Source organism: Lactuca serriola, chromosome 3 (genome assembly GCF_051521515.1).
Source record: "Lactuca serriola cultivar US96UC23 chromosome 3, Lser_US96UC23_V15, whole genome shotgun sequence".
NCBI lineage: Eukaryota > Viridiplantae > Streptophyta > Magnoliopsida > Asterales > Asteraceae > Lactuca > Lactuca serriola.
The window spans coordinates 118,391,510-118,415,010 of NC_136410.1; the positions used below are offsets into that span (position 1 = coordinate 118,391,510).

A 23,501-nucleotide genomic window follows, 5' to 3' on the forward strand; every position below is an offset into this window, starting at 1 on the left:
TTTATTTCCTTTATATTTCCGTAATTTAACTCTTATAACTTATTATTGTTGAGCTAAATAGATCCTTTGAGATTAACTTATTATTCCGCAACATTATCTTGTACCAACGTTTTTTCAAGTTTTTCTGTCAACACATTGATAGTTCAACGAATCTCAAAAAGTCTAGGAGTTTCATAGTGATTGAAATTTGCAAAATATATTACCTACCTAAAATAGATTCGCAATTTGATTATGGCATCCCTCTTCTTATTGCGAATTAAAAATATGAACCAAAGCACTTGGTGAAAAATTTCACAAGAAATCTAGACAAGAACGCTATGAAGTCGTCAAAGCCCTAATGGCATGCAAGCTGAAGGAAGGAGAATATGTGTGTGCTCATGTGCAAAAGATGCAAAGACACGTGGAAAGGCTTGAGAAGCTCAATGTGAATTTCGAAAAAGGAGTTAGCTATTGATATGGTTCTTAATTCTTTGTCTAGTTGTTATGACCAATTTATCTTGACTTATCATTCGAACAACACTAAAATGACATTAATGCAACTCCATAATTTGTTGCAAACTTTGGAAGCGGGAATGAAGAAGTCTCGTCCCACTAATTTTGATATTGCTCCTGTCATGGCCATTCATCAAGGCAAAGGGAAGAAAAGGAAGGTTATCGCCTAACCCAAGTGAAAAGGGAAAGCCCACACTGGAGAGTTGAGTGGCGGGTCAAATGGGGAAAGCCGACTATGAAGTTTTTCCTATCAATGATCTGAAGGAGGACATTTCTTTCACTATGGCCAAAAGGGGCATTGGAAGAAAAGATGCTTGAGATACCTATAAGAGGTGAAAGAAGGAAAAGGAAAAGTATATATGGTTCTTCATCAGGTATACATACAATCGAAATCAATAACATGCAAATTTCTAATTCTTGGTTCCTTGATACAGGATGTGGTTTTCAAATTTGTTCTAATATGCATGGACTAAGGGAAAGTGAGAAAGTCGTCCATGGAAAGTTGAACTTGATCATGGGAAATAGACGTATTGTGCCTATTACAAGGATCAAGGTTTATGAGCTTATGTTTGATAGCGGTGTTAGAGTAAATTTAGTTAATTGATGTTGTCGTATGATATGAAAAGAAACATAATTTCATTTCATATTTTATTTAGACAAGTATTTTATTATACATTTGATAATGATAATGGTGAAATTTTGGTTTATAAGAATGGTTTCTTTATTTTCAAATCTTATCCTTGTAATGGCGTGTATGAAACTATTGTATGTGTGAATAATTTGGGAAATGATGTATATAATATTGATTTTTCTAATAGTTTAGACAAAGAGTGCTTGTGGCATTGTCGTCTTGGGTATATAAACAAGAAACGCATCGCACAACTCCAAAAGGATAGAGTGTTGGAATCATTTGACTTAAGGAAAGATGAGGAATGAGAATCTTGTTTATTAAGAAAGATGATTGTTAAAACCAGGAAAATGCTCTTTGTTTAATGACTAAAAGATAATTGTGGAAGTTAGAATTTAACAACTAGTATAAAGAACAATGATGAAAGACTAGAAGTGTAAGTAAATGAACATGGTAAATGAACAAAGAACAATCATTTATTAAGATTGTCTAGCAAGATTGCTTGAAAGGGGTTAGGAGAACCACAACCTAATTACCCTTTTATAGACACATGGTGGCAAACGGGTAAACAGATTCTGACAAAAGATAATGAAATGAGTAACTGATCTAGTCATTAACCAACAAATATTAACTACCATAACTAAAATACAAAACATAAGTCAACTTCTTCTAAACTTCACATCTTCTTCAGAATCGTACACCTTCCAGATCTCTCATGCCTTTGTTTATGACACCCTTCGGTCAGCAGCTATGTATTGATCTTTGGTGGATGTTTACTTCTGGGTTCAACAATGACTAATTCACCTTTTGCAGGTACTTATGAAAGAGGTGATGGATTGTTGGACTTGATTCACACTGATGTGCGTGGACCATTCATATCTACCACAAGAGATGATAATCACTACTATGTGACTTTTACTGATGATTTTTGTAGATATGGGTATGATTATTTGATTATGCATAAATCAAAAACTTCTAATATTTTAATGTCCAATAAAGAATCATCAATTTATTTCTTTTAAGATATGGTCATGGTTTTCTTTTATGATATGGTCATGGTTTGATTTTTGAATTACCTTTTTGACACCCAATTTTGATGCTTTAATTTTAAAACTATATTCATAACTTGATCATCTTTTAGATGAATCAATTGAGTTTCTTACATTAACACATTGATGATTTTGATTTAAGACCAATTAATTCTCTTATTATTCTTTTTTCAGGTCTTGAACATGTTAGTCATTCTTTTTGCTTGTAATTCTCATGGATAACATTATTACTGGAATTCGATTTTTATTTAACTTTCGGTCTACATGATCATTGGATGAACACATGCATCTTCTTTTTCGTGTCCTCATACGTTCATATAACTTTTGTTGAAGAAATATCATATGCTCATGAACATTAGAATCGTTTTTGTATAAACTTATCCAAAAATATGATAGATTCTTGAAGAATGACTAGTAAAATCAGAAATTCATCAAGGAAGAAGCACGTGCATCGATGCATCAGTTCAGATAGTAGATTGATTCTTATAACCAACGCAACCGGCCACCACAAGATGAAGAAAATTTGTATTATTTGTAGAATAACACCATATTATTGAAAGAACATGTTTTTATGTAATTCTTTCAAAAATATATGAGTTTTAAACAATGATTTTAGATTTTAGTAGGAACTTTTTTGTTTTTGATGTAATTCTTATCATAAATATGTATGTTTTTATTTATTTATTTCCGCTTGATGTTCTTTTAAGAATGTATTGCCCCAAAAAAATTCATATTCTTATAATAATGAAAACGTATTCTATCAAGAATGTGTATTTTTTTTTAAAACGGTTCTCTTATATATATATATATATATATATATATATATATATATATATATATATATATATATATATATATATATATATATATAGGGCTTGAGTTGTCAAAATTTAATTTTTTTTTTTTTAAAAAGCATGAAAACCTACAATTCATCATTTTTCAAAACCAAAAACACCAATTTTAGAAATCCATGAATCATATGTTTTGTAAGAGTTAAATGATACTTGTGTTTCTTGTGTGAATGGAGTAAGATGTTGGCATCTAAAGAGGAATTGAATCTAAAATTTGGAAGTTTATTCGCTCTTCATAAGGTATTATAAATTGGCGTTTCGGATTTTTAAATGAAGGGTGAAATTTAGTAGGGCAACACATAGAAAATGAAGATGGTATTGAATTTAATGGTTCTCCTCTAAAAGCCAATGGCCATAAATGTTATTAGACCTATCAACAAACTTGTTTGAAACGAATCATCATTTATCCATCCAGTTAACAAATTTAAAAAACATGATCTGTTCTGCTGCAATAACCAACCCTCAGGCTTCATTCTCTTTTTTCCCATAATAAAATCATGTCATAATTATGAGGAAAAAAAAACATTGGACCAAAGGATTGGCTTCTTTCGGAATGAATTTTTTAGAAGACACGACATTTGCTCCAATGATTTACATTAGTGTTCTTTGTCCTACTTCCACCAAATTGGTGTCCATAGATTTACATGTAATAAAAAGAAAATCATGGATGAATTTGCGCCACTTCCAATGACTCGACAACTTCATTTTCATAAAAAACTCATTTAATCTCGTTTAAAGTGATGTAACGAAAAATAAAAATGAAACCCACAATTTAATCTTCATTATCGTATTACGTATCCAAACCAAAAATGGTGAGAACCCAAATAAAGTGACGTTGAATTTTTTATAAAAAGACGAAATATCAATCAAAGTATAGGGGTTTGTGGCTTAAAAAAAACACAAATTGGTTAAGTGGGAAAATCACATCACGTAATTGAGTGTCATTGTGGTTGTAGTCCAACATGCAAAGATTACTAGTACTTCACTTTGTACCATAAAACAAGGGTTAGTGGATAATACTTGACATGCATTTATCAACTATTTAAGGTTGACATTTCATAGGCGATGTAGATAAGATTTGTCGACAATAACAGCTATATGTGCATTATGCACGTGTGCAAAAAAAACACAAGTGCTTGATGCTTCTACATCATGGACTTTAAATTTACCTTTTACCTTATAATAAAAAAAAAACATTTTAAATAAGGTACAAAATCTTGATATGGTCAACAACAATGGTGGGATTTGTATTTGTGGTTAGATGTGGTAAGACTTTTGTGAGTAATGATTGTATGGTGTGTGTGAAGTGGGATTAGTATTGGTGTGTGAAGGGTGTTTTGGTAAATTGTAGATTTGGTAGGATTCATGGGTGGAATTTAAATGTTGTGATGGATCATGGATGTCAGCAATGGAGGATTCGGAAGCCCCGCCATATGGTCTTGTTCCCGTTATCTAAATGTTCACAAGAAAAATAAATTTATTGTAATTCATAGAGAAAATATGATGGAAAATGATGAAAGAAATTTGAACATATGCATAGAATTAGCAAAAGTTTTAAAAATAATATAAAGAAAAATGATTGGTAGCATATAGATGAAAAGAAGGTTTCCAAATTTCTCTAACTATTGTTATTTTTTTAATTAAAGATTTTGTTTAGATTTTGAGTGAATTATAGAAAAATCTTCCATGTTGTTAACTAAAAATTACATTCTCGGTCCCCTATGGTTTTTTTAATTTTAACGCATTTCATCTCTGGCCTATGTAAAGTGACTGATTTACCCTAATCATATGAGGACAAATTAGTCATTTTACATAGTTTTAAATAGGCGAGTAGGGGTGTAAGTGAGACAAGCCAACTCGCGAGAAACTCGAGACCGACTTGGAAAATACTCGAAATCGACTCGACCTTAATCGAGTCAAGCTCGAGCTACTCGAGTACCTTATCGAGCCGAGCTCGAGTACAAAAATACTCAGCTCGTAAGGCTCACGCGCTTAGTCGAGCTTAGTGTAATTTACATTTATGTCATTTCTTTATAATTGTTCATTTATAAGATATATGTCATTTCTTTATAATTATTCATTTATGACATATATGGTTGATGTTATATTGATATTAGGTGATTAATAGTGGTTTTTTTGGTAGTTTGGACATTTACATGTGGAATGTTTAATATTTCTTACTAAATTTAGTGATTTTGATTTTTTAAAATATTAGTCGAGCCGAGCCAAGCCGAGCTCGAGACTGTCGAGTATTTCACGAGCCCGAGCTCGAGCTTAAAATTAAGGCTCAAGTCGAGTTCAAGCCGAGTTTCGAGCTCGAGTATTTTAGTTGAGCCGAGCTTCGAGATTGGTAGTATTCGGCTCGACTCGGCTCATTTACACCCCTATAGGCGAGGGATGAAATGCATGAAAAATGTAAAGCACCGGAGATGGAGAATGTTAAAAACTAAGTACATGGACACAATCCGTAAAATCCGATAAACCATAGGGATTTATGTAATTCACTCTTAGACTTAGCATTAGGTACTATTTCTTAATTTGGAATACCTTTAGAATCTTATTTTGATTATGAATTATCTCCTTAAGTAGAGTAGATATTTTGATAATTTTGAGAAGTTAATATAAGGACAAAGAGAGACATTGGCAACTGTGGTTTATAATTCCATGAGATCCATATGAAGAGAGACAGATTACAATAAGTGTCATTGGCAACCATCATCAGACTCCACAACTCAGCAATCTCCCAGATGGAGGTTCATCATCAGCAAATCCAATTATCTTCAAAGACATGAAACTCTTCTAGTAAACCCAAAGCACGTAGCCTCATCTCCCTCTCTTAAGTTAAGTCGAACATCTACTCATCAAACATCAAAAAGACCAGTTTTATGTTATCACCACTTTAGTAAGCCTAATCTTTTTTAATGACAACATACCATCGGTTATTAATTCACTAATAATGTAATATCTTATTTGGATGTGTTTTGTCTTTACTTTGAAACACTATATCTTTGCAATATGAACTATATGTAGACAACTTCTATGGTTCAGAGAGCAACACTCTTTTGTAGGGCTTATACCCAAATCTAAAGAACCGGCAAAATTTGCATCTGCAAAACCGACAAAGATAGCATATTTGTGTAAAACATTGAGCAATCTTAGAAAAGTGCCTTTCAAGTAGCATAGCAACCACTTGACTACATCTCGATGCTCTTTTTTCAAGATTTGACATGAACCTACGAGCAACTTTCATTGCATGAGCAATATCTTGCCTCGTGCATACCATAACATACATCAAACTATGTATTATTGATGCATAAGGAACTTTACTCATCTATTCATAATCTTCATTTGTCTACGATGATTGTTTCTTTAAAAGCTTCAAACCTTTCATCTTTGAATCTTCTAACGGCATGTTTGATCTTGCTACCAACATATCACCAAAAGATATGACAATATTATAATATAAGACGGATTGAATTCTTTAGGTAACAACATATCATCAACATAAAAGGAATTGAATTTCTTTATGCAACATTCTTAACATATATCATCAACATAAAGAGACACAAAAGTGACCCATTCCGCATTTCTTATACATATTGTCCCATTCCCCTACATAAAGCTTTCAAACTTCAACTGTTGTTGCACATGTGCCTGCTTTAACCCATACACGTTTTTCATCGGTTTACACCCCAACTTTTTTTATTGCTTGTGGTGGTGGCGGCAGCCAGATGTCTTCTTAGGAGTGCATGTAGGAGTGTTGTCTTGACATTTCATTGTTCCATATACAAATCTTCCGCAACCAAAATACTCAAGGCTGATTGTGGTCATTTTCACTACCGAAGAGAAGATCTTGTTATAACCGACTCCTCTTTTCATAGCATATGTTTCCACTTTACAATTGAAAACCCTTAACCACCATTTTTGCCTTACACCTCTCGTTGTCATCTTGTTATTCTTGAACACCCCACTTTTTATAATGTTTTCGTTGTCATCTTGTTATTCTTGAACACCCCACTTTTTTATAATGTTTTTTCCCGTGAGACAAGTTCTTGGTTCTCTTCAAATAAACTCATATCTTCCTTCATAGCATATGCTTCCACCATAGAGTACCTAACTAGAGGTCTTGATTCTTTTGTGGATCTAATCTAAACGATAGCCAATAAGCACATACTTATTGGCTTTTTGGCTCGAGCTTATCCTTCCCGTCATCTTTTCAAATTTATGCTCTAAGGGAGGAGGGAGTCATTCCCTCCCAACCCACTAAACTCACTCTCACATCAGTTTTTGTCTTTTTTTTTCATCTTTCTCAACCCACAACACATGGAAATCCTATCTTTCTCAACCCACTCAATTAAAAAAAATATACAAAACAACTAAGGTACAAGTCTTAAAACACATGGTACAAGAGAAATTGAGAGAGAGAAAGAAGAGAGATGATGAAGTGGGTTAGTGAAACCAATTAAACACCCCGTTGAAAAAAGAGTGGTACCGGCGGTAACTCTATTGCTAATTAAGATTTTACCTTTATTGTTTTGTATTTTTGTTTTAATTGAATTGGTTGAGTGGGTTGAAAAAAATATGGTTTTCGTGTGTTGTTGGTTGAAAAAAATAAAAAAGAAAAACTGATGTGGCAGTGGGTTGGGAGGGAATGACTCCCTCCTCCCTAACAATGGTTCATGTACTTTTGTCCGATACACATAATCCTTAATGTGCATCTTCCATTAGCCAAAGTTATGGCCCATGCCAATGTGTATCGATGTTCTTATGTCTGGGTTCTTGGGTTCTTGCTTCTTTAACTGGGTTATGTAGTTGTCAATACGTTGCGAGGGTAGTACCCTCCGATATAATAGTATTACCTTTTTCATGTTTCCTGGGATGTTGCATAAAGATTTGTACGGGTGATTTTATTGCCATAATTTATTGTTTCCCGGTTTGCATAGTGGTTTGTATTCGATAAGGAGAGACGGCCTGGTAAGTTATGGGCTTACCGTGTTGAGTCAGACTGCTTTTAATGATGCCACATTGTCTTTATTATCCCATACATCATTACCACCAAAAGAGACCGAATCTAAACCGAGAGCGACTGATATCGATAAGGTTATCGTAGTATTAACCATTATAATCCCCTGCAAGACACTAGTATGAAGAACACTATGAATGTCGTTCTTCATTTAAAGATTCTTGAGAATTTATGTTGTGGCACCATCTCCATCATAGCCTCTTCAAGCATGTTTAGCAATGCATTTAGGGTTAAATGATCTTCGATTGCAAATAATGTTTTATCACCCATAGCTAAAAGGAAGAAAAACTTTTCCAATTATGTGGTGAGGGAGGTAAACATCACATAAAAAGCAATGAAACCCTATAAATTTAACAATTTTTGAAGATAACACTCCACCACGAAGGTGCGAACATAGCAAATCTTTCTCTGATTAAATGGATACCTTTTTCAATTTGCAGACCGCAATCGATGCACTCTCAAATGAATCTCATGTATAGAATCATAGTGTATTTAAACTCTATATGATAATTAAAAAAGGGGTGTTCGGGATTTGCTTTTTGAACTTCAAAAGTGTTTTTGGGCAAAAGTGTTTATCGACTTATTGCAGTAGGAAAAGGAATTTAAAAAAATATATATTTGGATTAGCTTTTTGGGGTGGAAAAAAGCATTATACTTGTAGAATGACAAAAAAAGGACATGGAAAGAAAGGAGAGAAGAAAAGGAGAGTGAAATTATTCATTAAGGGTAGTATTGTCATTTTCAGTTTAAAAAGCCAAAAACACTTGAAAAGTCAGGATTCTCTTACTTTTGGAGACCTCCTTTTTAAAACATGCCAAAAAGCCATTTTGAATAGTACTTATGTAATACCCAAAAAAAACCATTAAGTCAAAAAGCTATTTTGAAAAGCAATCCTAAACACCCTCTTAGTGAAGCTAAAGTTCATATAGCTACAAACTTAAAGTGGTTGACCTAACATCCACAAGACCCCATAGGTTGATGAGAATGAAATAGACACATCAAAAGGGTTGTCAAATGATTGATGTTGTGGACCTTGTGGTGGATCAACGTTTTGATTATTTCCATATGCGATTTTGACGCTCCTTGCGCTTCCATTTCGTAAAAGGTCGTTTGTCATGCATTGTCCGAGCAGTCTAATGTTAAAAGTAAATTAGAAGATATTGAAACTCCATTGGATCCATCGATACTTGAAAGTCAATAACATGTTGATCCATTGTGTGTCAAGAAGAAAGGTTTCCTATTTGCTCTAGTTTCCTTTTCTAAGATAATAAAAAATTGTTTAGATTATTAACTATGATTTATTCCTTAATTAGCAAATCATTTAGGATGTTCTTTTGGTTAGGAATTATCACCTAAAGTAGAGATATCCTTTCGGAATCAAATCAAGTATCTTTCCTATATAATATCTTTTTTTAGTTTTAGAGGTTAGTTTTAATAATTTTAACAATTAAGTTAATACAATCATTTTAAATAGTATCATTCCATTCCACTCTCACAATTATTAGTCCAACTTTATAGAAAACAAATTGAAAAGTCAAAGTACTAACCTCACTAGCATTCCCAATAGAAAAACCTCTACTGCTACTCGACATTTTCATATCCACACCACGTAAGAATCTAATGTAGAACATAGAACAAGGTATATATCAACATATAAATAAAGACAAAAAATATCAAAAGATAATGTTCTCATGAGTAGTGTCATAGTATAGTATATTACCTTTGGTAACCCTGAGGTTCATACTCATAGTCCCTTAGAGGTGAAGGGTAACCCATACGAGGGGCAACATAGTCATTAGATTCATACTCCCTAATAGGAGCCCTATATCCACCACCTTCATAATCCCTTACAAGAGCTTGATGACTATAAGTCTCATAGTCCCTATGTGGAGCCAAGTGACTATAAAGTTCATAGTCCCTTGTAGGAGGTGGATAGCTACGTGGTTCATCATACACCCTTCCACTACCCTATAACACAATAACAAAAATCACAAAAATAAAAATAAAAATAAACAAAACTCGTAATAGTTTGACTAGTTTGACTAACTGTAAAAGGTTCATAGCCAGCTAAGCGACCACCATGAGGAGATGATTCCGCTTCAGGTTTTGCATCACGAAGACATCTTTCTCGATATCTTGATGCAATCTCAGCTACCGCATCTTTAACCGTACCATAAATTCCAGACACCTGAATGGAATGGAATAAGCAAGGGAATGGAATGAGTGATTACATTCCATCATACAAACACCACCATAAAGTGAAAACAACATAATACGTCACCTTTACAAGCTCTTCGTCTTTACTAGCACACTTAGGTTTTTCTTGTTTAGAGTAAACACGAATATCTGCTTTTGTTCTCCTTCTCATTTCATTAATCACATGTCCACCTTGCCCAAGAATGCAACCGACTTTACTAGATGGCAAAAGTAATCTTGTACTAACAATTCCTTTCTCGGAATAATCACTCGCTTTCTCTTGTAAAAAAAGAATTGCATCGATCGTTCTTGACCTCGGATTCCTCAAATCCTAAATCCATTTTAACAAAATCCACACCAACATTTCACAATTATATAAATTACATTTTTGGTCCCTAATGGAATCGGTTTTACAAATTTTGTTGTTATTTTGATGTTTCATAACGATTTTGGTCCATGGTTGTTAAATCTAACTACTCACTTGTTGACTATATAAGAGTAATTTACATTTTTGGTCCCTGGTCTTTAAATCTAACTACTCACTTGTTAAATTTTTCTAAAGTAATTTACATTTTGGTCCCCAAGTTTGTTCAAAAATTTCAGTTTTGGTCCCTGGTCGTTATATCTAGCTACTCATTTTTTAACCTTTTAGAGTAATTTACATTTTGGTCCCCGAGTTTGTTCAAAATTTTCAGTTTTGATCCCTGGTCATTATATCTAGCTACTTACTTTTTAACATTTTAGAGTAATTTACATTTTGGTCCCCGATTTGTTCAAAAATTTCAATTTTGGTCCCTGGTAGTTATATCTAGCTATACTCGTAAACCTTTTAGAGTAATTCACATTTTTGGTCCCTGAATTTGTTCACAATTTTCAGTTTTGGTCCTAAATAGTTTTCTCTTGCAACTTTGGTCCCTATAGTCACCAAAACTGCAAGAGGAAACTATCAAAGATACAATTTAAAAAAAAAAAAAAAAAAAAAAAACTCGGGTAGCAGTTTGTTACAAAATTTAAAAATAGGAACCAAAACAGCAAGAGAAAACTATTTAGGACCAAAACTATAACTTTTTAAAAAAAACTTAGGAACCAAAATGTAACTTGCTCTTTTTCAAATGACCATTTTACCCTTTGACCAAAACTAAAAAGAACCATATACTACAAGAGCCAAAATGGTCTCTTTACAAAAACCACTCACCTCAAACGATGACACACAAATCACACGCTCATCTGAGTCAGCTGCCACATCATCAACATGTATATCGGTTCCAGTTTCTTGTTGAATTTGTCTGACATTTGAGCCACCTTTACCAATCACCCCTCCGATTTTTGCTGTGGAACAAAGAATTTTCATTGAAAACTCAGAAGGAGTATCACCAAATCGTGACTGGTCACTGCCATAATCCCCCCGCCACCTGGCAGGCGGGGGTAGATTTGTAATTTGAGGTCCAGGTGGATGAAATCCGTGGGGCCCGGAAGGAATGAAGTTGTCCTTGCGTGGATGATGATGTAACAAGGTAGAAATTTCATAGAGAGCCCTTTTTACAATAGCTGGTTTAGCTGATATCTGTGATTATATATTGAAACAGTATGTATATATCAAATATATTTTACATGAAAAAGTAAATATAATTATTTAATTACCAAATTAATCATTTGTTTGAATTAATTGTATGGATTTCAAAGAAACTGAGTTCTAAATTTCTGTAACAGTTTTTGTGAAGTAAATATTAATTCAATAGACAGATAAAATTAAACAAATTTGACTATAAAAAAATCCATCATTTGTGAAATTGACTATCAACAAAGTGTTTTTACCAATTAACCCTTGTCTTAACTGCTAAATAAAAATTGGTAACAAGTGTAAGAAAATATTTGCAGCTTAACCACTTATACTTAATTTTTTTTCAATCAAACCATAAAAGTTTTAGACATTTTCCAATTTTAGCATAAGAACACAAATAATTACCTGAACGAATTCATCACTACTCAAAGCACAAACAGAAAGTATTAATATAGAAAAATGTCTGAAACTTATATGGTTTGAACAAAAAAGATAAAAGTATTAATGGTTAAACCACATAAAACTCCACAAGGGTATTTTGGTAATTTTAGTATAAGAACACAAATCATTACCTGAACCAATTCATCAGTACTCAAAGCACAAACAGGAAGCTGATCTGAAGGCAAAATACGTATATTTGCACGAGTTTCACTTCTCAATCTCTGAATAACATCTCCTTTTTTTCCCAAAAGACACCCCACCATATTATTTGGAACAAGAATTCGTGTAGTGACCAATTTTTCATTATTATTTATATCTTCTTCAAGAATCTTATCATGAACTTTTAACAAAGCATCTTGTGCAGCACACTGGAGATTCATATCATTATGTGTTACTGGCTTTTTTGTTGAGGGACTGTAGATTATGACTACTCTTTCTTCTGATCCAGGGATAGAATCGTCAATTGTGATTTTAGCTTGAGTTTCTTCACGTAAGGCCTTGATTATCACTCCACCTTTTCCAATTACACTACCGATTTTTCTAGAGTGGCATAGTATTCGGTAGAGTGTTTCTGAAGAATTAGAGGTTTCTGAAAATTGATCACTAAATTTGCCTCTTTTATTGATATTATTCTCAAAAATGGGGTTATGGGGTCTTTTGAATGAGCGAATGTTATCTTCCATATTGCTTAAAATCCACTGTTGAACAAAGATGAAACAGATGAAATTCAGATGTTAACATTAAATGATTAAACAAAATAAAAATCAAATACTACCATAATCACCTACAAAAGGTTACAAGCTTAGAGCTAGATGAATAAGTGACCTATTACAGAAATAGATGAATAAGAAGTTGACTTTGTTTGATCTTGCAATGAAACTGATTACTAGAGGGTACTTTAGTCTTTTCCTTGTGTCGGTTATAGTGATATAAATAAGAGGCATTGATCTTCTAGTTCCTTAATCTAGAGTATAGCAAACTCCCATTAGTTAAAGCCAACTTCTTATTCTTTTGCTTTATGCACAAAGAAATCATAGAAATAACATCAGCTCAAAATCAAACAAATACTTCTCTTTTTCTTATTCTTCCCTCAAAATGATAAGCTCCACAAAGTATCCAATTATTTTATCTCTTGTATCAAATTGCATCTAGCTTCAAGAAAAAAAAAATACAAACTGCATATTTTGTGGTTTCCATGATCTAAATCAAGAAATCCAAATGTTCTACAAACAAACTAAAAGGCGTCGATTTATGTTTCTATTAACCAGTTCAACTTCGTATCTCTTTCAACCAACTACAATTACGTGTTTTTAGTTCTCCAAATCCTTAAGATCAGCCAATACACAACCATATATCACTAAATCCTATAATACATAATGCTATATAGTATATATCACAGTGCAAACTGCTTTATCAAGCTCAAACCCCATCATTCCTTCACTAAAACCATGATATACATAAACAAAATTCGGTAATCATAAAAAATTTCCAAAACGTACATTGAAGCTACGTCAAATTTCAAGCATTTAACTTGAACAATTCCAACAAATACTAACGTAAAACAAAACTATAATACGTACCTAAGAGAGTAAGGTGAAATTTCTCCGAAAGAGGAGAATCGACCCGGAAGATTGAGCCAACTAGGGCTTTTCCTCCATATGGTTTGGGGATAAACAGGTTTGAGTTGAGGTTCGGATTCGACTTGTTGGATTTTCCGATTGTTTTTTTTTTTTTAAATGGGCCTTTGTGGTTTTTGTTTTAAATGGGTCACTTTGGGTTTGGTTTCCTACAAATTGATTAAGTGGACCATTTCGGGTTTGTTTTAAATGGGCCACTATGGGTTTACATATTCATATTTATTAAAATGAATGTAAAAGAATTCGAAAATTACAACGATGAAAGTCGTCCCTATGGTTTGGTTAAAATTGCACGTTTGGTTCTTAATTTTTTTTGCACTCGGATCGTCCATGTGGTTTGATTTTGTTGCATTTTTCGTCTCATACATACATAAAGTTAGGGACCAAACATGCAATTTTTACCAAACCATAGGGACGAAAAACGCAACAAAATCAAACCACAAGAACGATCCGAGTGCAAGAAAAAAGTTAGGGACCAAACGTGTAATTTTGACCAAACCATAGGAACGATTTCAGTAATTTATTCTTTATATAAAAGCAAAAGTAAAATAAAATAAAGAAATAAAACTGAATATACAAGAGGACATTTGCAAAGGTGAATCTACTTTAGTGTGAAAGGTGTGCACGACGGTATCACACCTAGGGCTGTTAATCGGGTTAACCTGATCGGGTTTCGGGTTAAACGGGTCGGGTTAGTCGGGTTTTTCTAGAAAAAATATTCACCCGAAACCCGACCCTAATAAGGTACAGGTTAGTCGGGTTCGGGTTAATCGGGTTTCGGATTAGTAGGGTCGGGTTAATCGGGTTAGTCGGGTTGAGGTTGAAATGTAAGATGAGTTTATGTTGTGTCATTTTAATACATAATCCACATGTATAGGGACTTAAAATGTAAAGTTGATATACAATAATAATTTTTGGAGTTTCTTTTACCATATTAGTAATGTAAACAGTGAATAAAACTCGTAAAACTGTTACAACACAACTGTATTGTATTAAGAAGAGAGGAAAGTTATGTCATTTTATACATCTCTATACATAGTAATTTTACTATCTGGTTTGTTTAAGTAATGAATATGTATTAGTTGTAAAATCTCATGGAATCTTGAATTCATGTCACTCAACGCAGTAAAAAAAGTTTTGGTAATAAATTCTTAATCGGGTTGACCCGAAACCCGAATTGTTTTGAAATAATCAACCCTAAACCCGACCCTAATAATAATTCGGGTTAGTCGGGTGAACCCGATTAAGAGTTCTGACCCCATTAAACCCGACCCTAATTACCTTATTCGGGTTCGGTTCGGGTCGGGTTAATTGGGTTCGGGTTTTTTTGACACCCCTAAACACACCTCTAATTTTTTTACTTCTTTTTATTTGATTGGTTATTTATTTACTTAATGTAAGTTTTAATCAAAGAATTCTAAATAGTCGTTAAGAATTTATTTTTATTTTTTTTTCTTTTAAGAACAGTAGGTTAGTGGTTAAGAGTTAATATCATAAAATCGTCAACATCTAAATTAGAACTTAATACCTCCAATCTAAAAAGCAAAGCATCTACTCCCGCATCGACAATTTAATTTAAATTAGTAGATGTGTTATATATTCTTTTCAAAATATGAGAATTCATCATATGATATTTATTAGTTTTTTAATTATTTGATCTTTGATGTTAAAATTAATATTACGCTTGCATTTGAATGATAATATTGACAACCCGACCCGATAATTAAAAAAAATGACTAAGTTATATTATCATCTTATTAGAGTTGGACACATGTTACTTTGAATCTTGAATTCATCACTGGACACTGCGAAGAAATTATAAAACAAGTTGTAAAAAAAATTCTTAAAAATATTATATTAAAAGCTAAATTTTATAAAAATATGTAAAAATAAAAAGGAAAATGATACAAATGTCTTACGAACTTTCTAGGATTGGTCCATTTAGTACTTAAACTATTTATGTGGCTTTATGAGGGAACAGAATCGTGGGAAACCTGTATGTTTAGTCCCCTAGACTTGGTTTAACTGGTTTGAGTGCCACATAGATAACAACCGCGACATCAGCCATGACATAGCATTGGCATGGAACTGACGAATTGTTACACCCTTCATGAATGACATCGCATTGCATATGAATCGTAGGCTCCAAGTTTTGACCTTTCATTACCCGCCTCTGTATATATACACACATTGGTGCCCTAAAATAACAAAACTCCAAACATTGTTACTCTTTCTTCGAATAAAATTTCCTACCTTAATCGCTTTCAAGATGCCGAAAGTTCCATCCCCCGCCAACAGTTGGTCGTTCAATGACCACCGTCACATAGAAAAGAACGGTTCCAATGGAGTCCAGTCACCCCAAGTTTGAACCTTACTTGTCCTCAAGTAAGACAAGACTAAAATGAACTCGGGATGAACTATCCTAAGAAAATAAAAAGAATGGATAGAACCGCGGAACCTTATCACCGTTAGTCCACATGGTCAGAATTGATTTTGCTATTATCTCATTACTTTTTCATCCGATGACAATGGGAGCATAAATCACAGCTAGGACAACTCCTCCAGGTGAGTAAGGAGGGATGGTCAGTCGCAGCCCCAATGGAACATGCAAACAATGAAAAACATCTGTAGTAAGGAGAAAGCAAATAGACGGGCTAATGTGGAGCTCTTCTTTTTTTAAGTGCACACTCTTATCACGAAAGTTGCGTGATCTCATGTTTGTCGGCCACTCTCAAGTGTGATTGGGTTTTATCGTTCGGGCACCGTTGTAGGAATCAGCTCACTTAATGTTGACCCAAACCTCCCGTAGTATTCGACTCAACAGTCTCTCTAACATCACCAATTTGCGAAAAGAAACAACTCGATCTATATACAATAAGACAAACCTAAATAAATGAATATCAAACGCCGGGTGACCAAAATGTAGGAAAATTTGTTCAAATATTGAACTGGTCACCTATCTAAGATTATTGCAGCCTTTTTTTAATGCAATACATTAACATATTGAATTTTTGCTTTTATCAAGAAAACTTTTTGACTCAAAATTTGGTTCCCAAAATTATGTAAGTGGAACTGAGGGAGTAACGATAATAATCCGAATGGTCTAAGTGTGAAAATGACCATGTGTGGAGCGTAAATATGCAAGCTCCTTTTCAAACTTGTGATTTTTCAAAAATAAAGAAAATGCTCAAATGTAGGCTAAAAGACTCTCTAAAATCCTAAGTAAATCGCAAAAAGAATATGGTGATGTAAAGAGACCGGATATGGATTCTACTCGGGGACAAGCACCAGTGCTTCATCCTAACGGTTCAAACATGATCAAGTATGATCCTCACGGCGGTATGGGCCGCAAGGCTAAGAACATCAATTGCTATAGTATATCCTACAGTTGTTAGTATTGCATGCATAATTCTTCATGAAACTACTTGGCCATGATCACTTACCCCTTTAAGCTTCCAGCATCTGATCCCAAGTATGAAGTCCAAAACTGCAGCTAGTGGTCCCGGTTCGATGGGTGAGATAGCAACAAGATCCTGGACCAATAATGATACAATAATTGTGAACATGTTCCATGGCATCCAAATGGGGGATGAGAATAAATAAATAACAAAAATGCATGAATGCTAATGCCCTAAGCTAAATGTCATGTAAAAATAAAAAGTGAAAAAGAAGAAAATAAAATCTTTTTTTTGGAATTTTATAAAATAATAATAAAATGAATGCAAATTAAGGCTAAAATGTTATGCAACCTAACTAAAATGCATGAGAAAGCAAAAAGAAAAGGAAATACCCCCAAAAAATCACCCCAAGCTTAGAAATAAGCATTGTCCTCAATGCTTGAGCGAGGCGAAAGTACCTAAATAGGGGGATCGGGAAGAGGATATGGGTATTGAGGGTAAGGATAAGGGTAAGGTGGAGAGGGATAAGGATGAATGGGAGGAGGGTTTGGATTAATGGTTTCTTGAGGGAGAAAGAATGCATAGAGAGAGAGGGAAACAATTGACGTGCTAATGAAGAAGAAGGGTTGCATTTCACTTAAATTATTTAGTCAAAAAGTCAATGGAAGTCAAAGTTGGTCAAAGTTGGTCAATGAGTCCACGCGGACAGTTTCTGGAGTACACACAGACCATTTGCAGTACACGCGGACAAGGCATCGGGTACACGCGGACCACGTGAGAAGTTTTGTAAAGATGCTAAATTGAAAGAATGACGCGGGCGACTTTGGGGACCACACGCGGTCCGTTTTTATAACCCACGCGGACGGTTCTTCGAGTACACGCGGACTGTTTGTGAACCCGCGAAAAATCCCAAACCTTCATGCTTGACAAAAAACAAACACCGGGGCCTCAAAATTCAACACTCTTTCACTGCAAAAAGGAAGAAGAAATTAGAATTGCAAAAGTATTTTAGCTAAAACATTTATTCGGAATTAGAAAGGATGAAAACATAATGCTTTCCAAAAATGCCTTTCTTTAACGTCTTTGGCGAGGCGTCCTTCCCTCTCGATTTCAGTATATCGGGGCATCCAAATGGATGGCATCTTGGACATTTGAATCAAAACCTTCATAGAACGGCTTCAATTGATATCCATTAACCTTGAAAACTTGCCCCGTGTCGAAATTTTTTTAATTTCCACACCTCCATTAGGACTCTTTTCTTGTATTTGACTTTCTTTTTATAGGAGAACTATATCGAACTTAGACCTTTGATGATAGCAATCATCCAACTACATTTTATCTTGTACTTGTTCAATATGTTGAACAACTCTTCCCTCTTTGACATGGTGGTTGAGTAGGTGACCGGTTGGGTGTCTTCTTTCTCGAGACACGTATCATTTGAAGGGTCCAACAAATTTATCGTTTCCGGATCTTGTGGTTGCTCTACTATTGGAGTTAGTTTCTCAATGGTAGTGGGTGGCTCGATCTCTCTTTTGTTAACCCCCAACACTTCCTATATAGTTTCATTGATAACTTTCTCAATTTTTTCTTCCTCTTTGACAACTTCTTCCACTTCTACTTCTTCTTCCTCTTCTTCATATAACAATCTTAGGCCATCAAAACTTTTCTCATCTTTTAAAGGAATGACACATGTGCTATGTCGTGGCTCTCTTCATATGGTAGTTTGTCTTGAGCTTCCATTATACTTAATGTTTAAGAAATTTGTGTTATTTGTTGCTCCAAGCTTTTGAGGCTAGCTTGCGTTGTTTCCTGGAAATGTTAGGTAGAAATGGAAATGCTCTTCACAATCTCCTCTAAGGACATGCTTAGCGTTTCAGGTTGTTGAGGAGGTGGAGGATATGGATGTTGGAATTGTGGAGTTGGCTGGTATTGGTCACTTCTCCAAGCTTCGTATGGGCTTTGGTATTAGTTGTATCCCCAAGATTGGTTGTTGTCCCACCATTGATCATGTTGAGGTTGATCATAACTCCATTGGTTTGACCAGTAGTAGCTTCCTTTTTCTTATACTTCTTCCCATCTTCCTTGTAAATATGGACACATTTCGGAATGATGTCCATTTTGGGCGCAAAAGTCACAAATAAGAGGCATGGGTTGCACACTTTGGTCACTTTCAATCATCGTAACTAACTGCGCTAGCTCAGAAAGTTTATCTTCAATGCAAGGAGTATTCATTTTCGAACCACACTTTTTTTTTCAATTTTTGAGTTTTAAACTAGAGTACCTACACAATGAGATCTAGGCATAGAGAAACAAGCTGATTAAATATAAACCAATCCCCGGCAACGGCGCCAAAATTTGGTGGTTGTCGAGGCCAACAAAATTAATACCCTAAATATTACACACTAAAATAGTGTATAATAGTAAAGGGATCTTATCCACGGAGATTGGTTCAATTTAAATCTCTATGTAAATCACTTGTTCAAGTACTTGTAAAACAAAAGTAAAAGTAAAAATAGGTGGTTTAATTCTTTTTTATTGTTTGAAAAAATTAAAACTAGCTAAAATGTAAATATGATAAGTAAACAAGTAAAATATTTGATTAAATTCAATGAAGTGAAATTGGTTGATTTTGGGTAAACCACATGGATGACATGGTTGACTTATCATTAGACTAAATGGAATAACACTTGTAAATTAATTTAACTTGGCTATAGCAATCCATAAGCACAAATTACCTCAAATCTTCATTGTTATTAAAATGGCTAGAGGAGCTCTTAACATATTTCCTTAATTAAAGTCACAAAATCAATGAAGCATATAATCTTGTGAAAATCAATTAGCTTTAAGTTCTAAGAGTTACCAAGTCCTAAAGATAATCAAACGCTTACATTATCATTATGGAGGAAACATTCCCATGGTCTAAATGAAATGAAAATAAACATATAAACCATTTGTTGCTTACTAATTTGAGGGCCCATTACTTAACCAAGAAATTAGTCAACAAAAATAAGCATTTATTCATCTAAGCTCATGATCAAAGATAAATAAACACAACAAGATGTTTAACTAGAAAACATCTCCATAAACTTCAAACACAAGATGATAATAAGTCTTCAAAACAACTAATCATCCATGGATTAAACCCTAAATCAACCAAATGAAAATCTAGCCAAGCATGGCCAAAGTAAAAGAAATACAATATAGTTTAGAGATACCAAACATGATTCAAAGTGTAAGATGAAATGAAATGACACCAATCTTTAAAATCTTCCCAAGCCTTCTAGAGAGCAAAGTAGAGTTGTTCTTCAAGGTGTTGATGAGTTTACCTTCCTTCTTGCTTCAAAACTCCAGTAAAAGTGATCAAAATCGGATCTAAAAGTTGCCCAAAAGTATTCCACCAACTTTCCCCAAATAGAGGCAAAAGGCTAAAATCCGGATTCTTCACAGTGCAATCCACGCGGACCATTTGTAAATCCACGCGGACTGCGTGGATTATGCTTAATGGGCTTTTTGGCCCATTTCATTAGCACGCCAACCCAATCTTCTCATTAATGTTTCAGCCCATACGTACAAACTCCAGAGAGCCCAATTATGCCTTCCAAAGTCTTCAAAGATGCTCCAATGCTCCTTTAATCTTCCATAACTTGAGTTCTCTTCACCTCGTCATCATTCTTCATCTAAAATTAAAACCAAATTGCTTCTTTGATTATGTTGACAACAAGCCCAATCACACCACTTCAAGTCCACAAGCAAACAACAAGCCTCCAAAAGTCCTGCACTCCTTCCATACCTCAAATGACAAATAGTCTTCGGTAAATCCTGCAATTAAGCTCAAAAAACTGGAAAGCACCCGATAAAGGAGAAAAATAACAAAAAGAGAAAATATGCATGAAGATTAACTAAAATGAGATGGTTTTAACTAAAAATAAACTATGAAAAGAAGTAATAAAATGAAGCTATCATCCAGGAATAAGATATGGCTGTCACTTTACTCCAAACATAGTTGGAGATCTAATTGATTTGTAAGGAAGTTTATGTTGACTAGGTTCAGTTTCACGAGAGGGTGAGAAGAGAAATTGCCGCTCTAAACCACGAGGCAAACGATGTTAGGGATGGGAAAATCGACTTGTCCAAGATGGTTGTTAATCTAAAGAACCATTTCTACTCTCTTCAAGAAGGCTATGCGAAGATGTTGGTAAAAAAGAACGACATGAAGAAGCTAAAATGTTTGTTGGGTTTTTTGTTTGTGGTTGGGATCAGGGTTGCAACCTACAAGTTCTTCCACTGATGGTAGAACTTTAGGTTAGATGATTTCATTCTTGGGTTTGTAGTTTTGGTGATCTAAAGTGTAGTTATGTTGGTGGTTATTTTGGTCGTTGTCTTGGTGGTCCTTTTGGTGGTGGATGATGTTTGCTGATAAGATCTAGTAATGTTTTAGTTTGTATATCATATTATGTATGTAAGTTAATGGTAGTGTAAGAAACAAACCTTCAAGAAAAAGGGAATGTTTATGCTTAACTATACCATTTTTGTTATAAGCTTTTTTGTGCATGATATCTGTAAACAAACAAAAAAATTATCCATAACAAAGTCCCTACATATTTGTACTTGCAAGACGGGACCACATGCCAAAGTCAATGAAATTTTTAACTAAAAAAAGAGGGACAAAAAGGTTCAGCTAACATAATGGACAAAAAAGAACATGCAACCCCATGAATGCATGATATGGTACCACCTCAAGCCCCTTTTGTCACACCCCCGACCGAGGTGGCAGAACATGTCGGGTTGTGCGAATTAGCTCATGGATCACAGGCAAATTGAATATACATCACAAGTTACAACAATAACAACACAACAGTTATATTCCACTTTAAAGTTCGAATACATGGTTCATACAAATGATAATAAGTTCATGAATTTGCCTTAAAAAATAGGATGATATAACATAAACTAGATAAAACTAGGTTGCTCGAAATCCTTGAACATTTCTTTTGCTAAAATTTGGTTCAATGATCTCCTAAGAATACCTGTAGTTTGAGAGTCAACACAAAGATTGGTGAGAGTTACATGTTTTCTGCTAACTGCGGTAATTAGGGCTGGCAATGGAGCGGGTTTTGATCCTGATCCGATCCAAACCCTTAAGAATTATATGGGTTTGGAGCGTAGTTTTTGATTCGTTTACCCGTTAATGACCCATACCCGCTAACCCTTATATTAAATGGGTCGGGTATGGATCATCACCGATCCGCTCCGTTTATAACCCGCCCCGTATAAATTTTGAATTATTGATTTATATTGTATATTTATTAAAGTTTAATTTTAATTCCAATCGAAAGTCCAAAGGGAAAATGCCAAAGTCCAAACTATTTATACATAAGAATCGAGGATTCGACTTCTAGACTTCCAGTATTCTACTAAGAATTATGATGATATTTCATTTATATTTCATCAACCAATCATCATATTGTAAACATTAACATGTTCCAAATGTTATTACACTGTAGGTAAGAGCACATCAACCTACAGTGTTATTACACTGTGCTTCAAAGAGTCAAACGCTGCTTCATACAGTTCACGATCTCAAACCAATTACCACCATCGTCATACCGCAACTCCTACCTCTACCTGCACACCACTTGCTCGATCCGTTCTCTGCACGAGTAGCTCAATCTCTTCTCTTAATTTCTACATCTCAGGCCAATTACCACCATCGTCACATCTACCTCCACCTGCGCGCCACTTGCTGGAACTGTTCTCTGCACTGGTTGCTCTATCTCTTCTCTTTATTTCTATGACCTCATAGCTGTCAGCCACACCTCACCCATCATAAGGTATTTTCTTCTTTGACATCTTTTGAGCATCTTCAAAGATTTTTTGGGTAATTTTCCTTTCCTTCTATGTTCCCATGTCAAAATTATGTGCTCATATGACAGAAAAAAAAAACATGGGAATAAATTAGGGCTAAAGTTTCCATGCTATTCTATTGAGTCTGTATCAGAATTCTATGTTCGTATGATAGAAAACCACGAGCAGAAATTAGGGCTAAAGTTCCCATGGTATTATGTTGATTCTATAAATTAGGGCTTAAGTAAAAGTAGACCAACAATAAACAAATTTAGTAAAAAAAAAATATTGTGGCCTTCAATCACCACAATCTGTTCATCTTCATAGTTCCATTCTTGCAATCGACTTTCGACTTCAAGGGTCATAAGAGAAGCAAGCAGG

At 34.3% G+C, this 23,501-nt stretch overlaps 1 protein-coding gene across 5 annotated transcripts; it reads right to left on the minus strand.

Moving 5' to 3' along the window:
• Positions 1-1,578: 1,578 nt before the first annotated feature.
• Positions 1,579-13,957, minus strand: LOC145093093 (KH domain-containing protein At4g18375-like). 5 transcript variants are annotated; one of them, XM_079031139.1, is made up of 8 exons: positions 13,822-13,957; positions 12,373-12,939; positions 11,435-11,803; positions 10,325-10,570; positions 10,091-10,231; positions 9,764-10,011; positions 9,591-9,660; positions 1,579-1,999 (listed from the first exon to the last, which is right to left on the minus strand). In XM_079031139.1, exons 2-8 carry the CDS (start codon positions 12,922-12,924, stop codon positions 1,994-1,996), a joined length of 1,632 nt encoding a protein of 543 aa, XP_078887265.1. In that variant the 5' UTR covers positions 12,925-12,939; positions 13,822-13,957; the 3' UTR covers positions 1,579-1,993. The 5 variants fall into 5 exon arrangements, with proteins under 5 accessions (XP_078887265.1, XP_078887261.1, XP_078887264.1 ...); XM_079031135.1 differs by lacking the exon at positions 1,579-1,999 and adding an exon at positions 4,027-4,472; XM_079031138.1 differs by lacking the exon at positions 1,579-1,999 and adding an exon at positions 5,643-5,874.
• Positions 13,958-23,501: the final 9,544 nt, after the last annotated feature.

What these genes read in the sequence shown, in the direction of transcription:
- LOC145093093 (XM_079031135.1), bottom strand. Translation starts at nt 12,924, where the DNA reads ATGGAAGATAACATTCGCTCATTCAAAAGACCCCATAACCCCATTTTT. An exon ending in GTACTGATGAATTGGTTCAG is followed by an intron (nt 11,804 to 12,372) that starts GTAATGATTTGT and finishes ATATAATCACAG; the next exon opens with ATATCAGCTAAACCAGCTAT. An exon ending in AAGACGAAGAGCTTGTAAAG is followed by an intron (nt 10,232 to 10,324) that starts GTGACGTATTAT and finishes CATTCCATTCAG; the next exon opens with GTGTCTGGAATTTATGGTAC.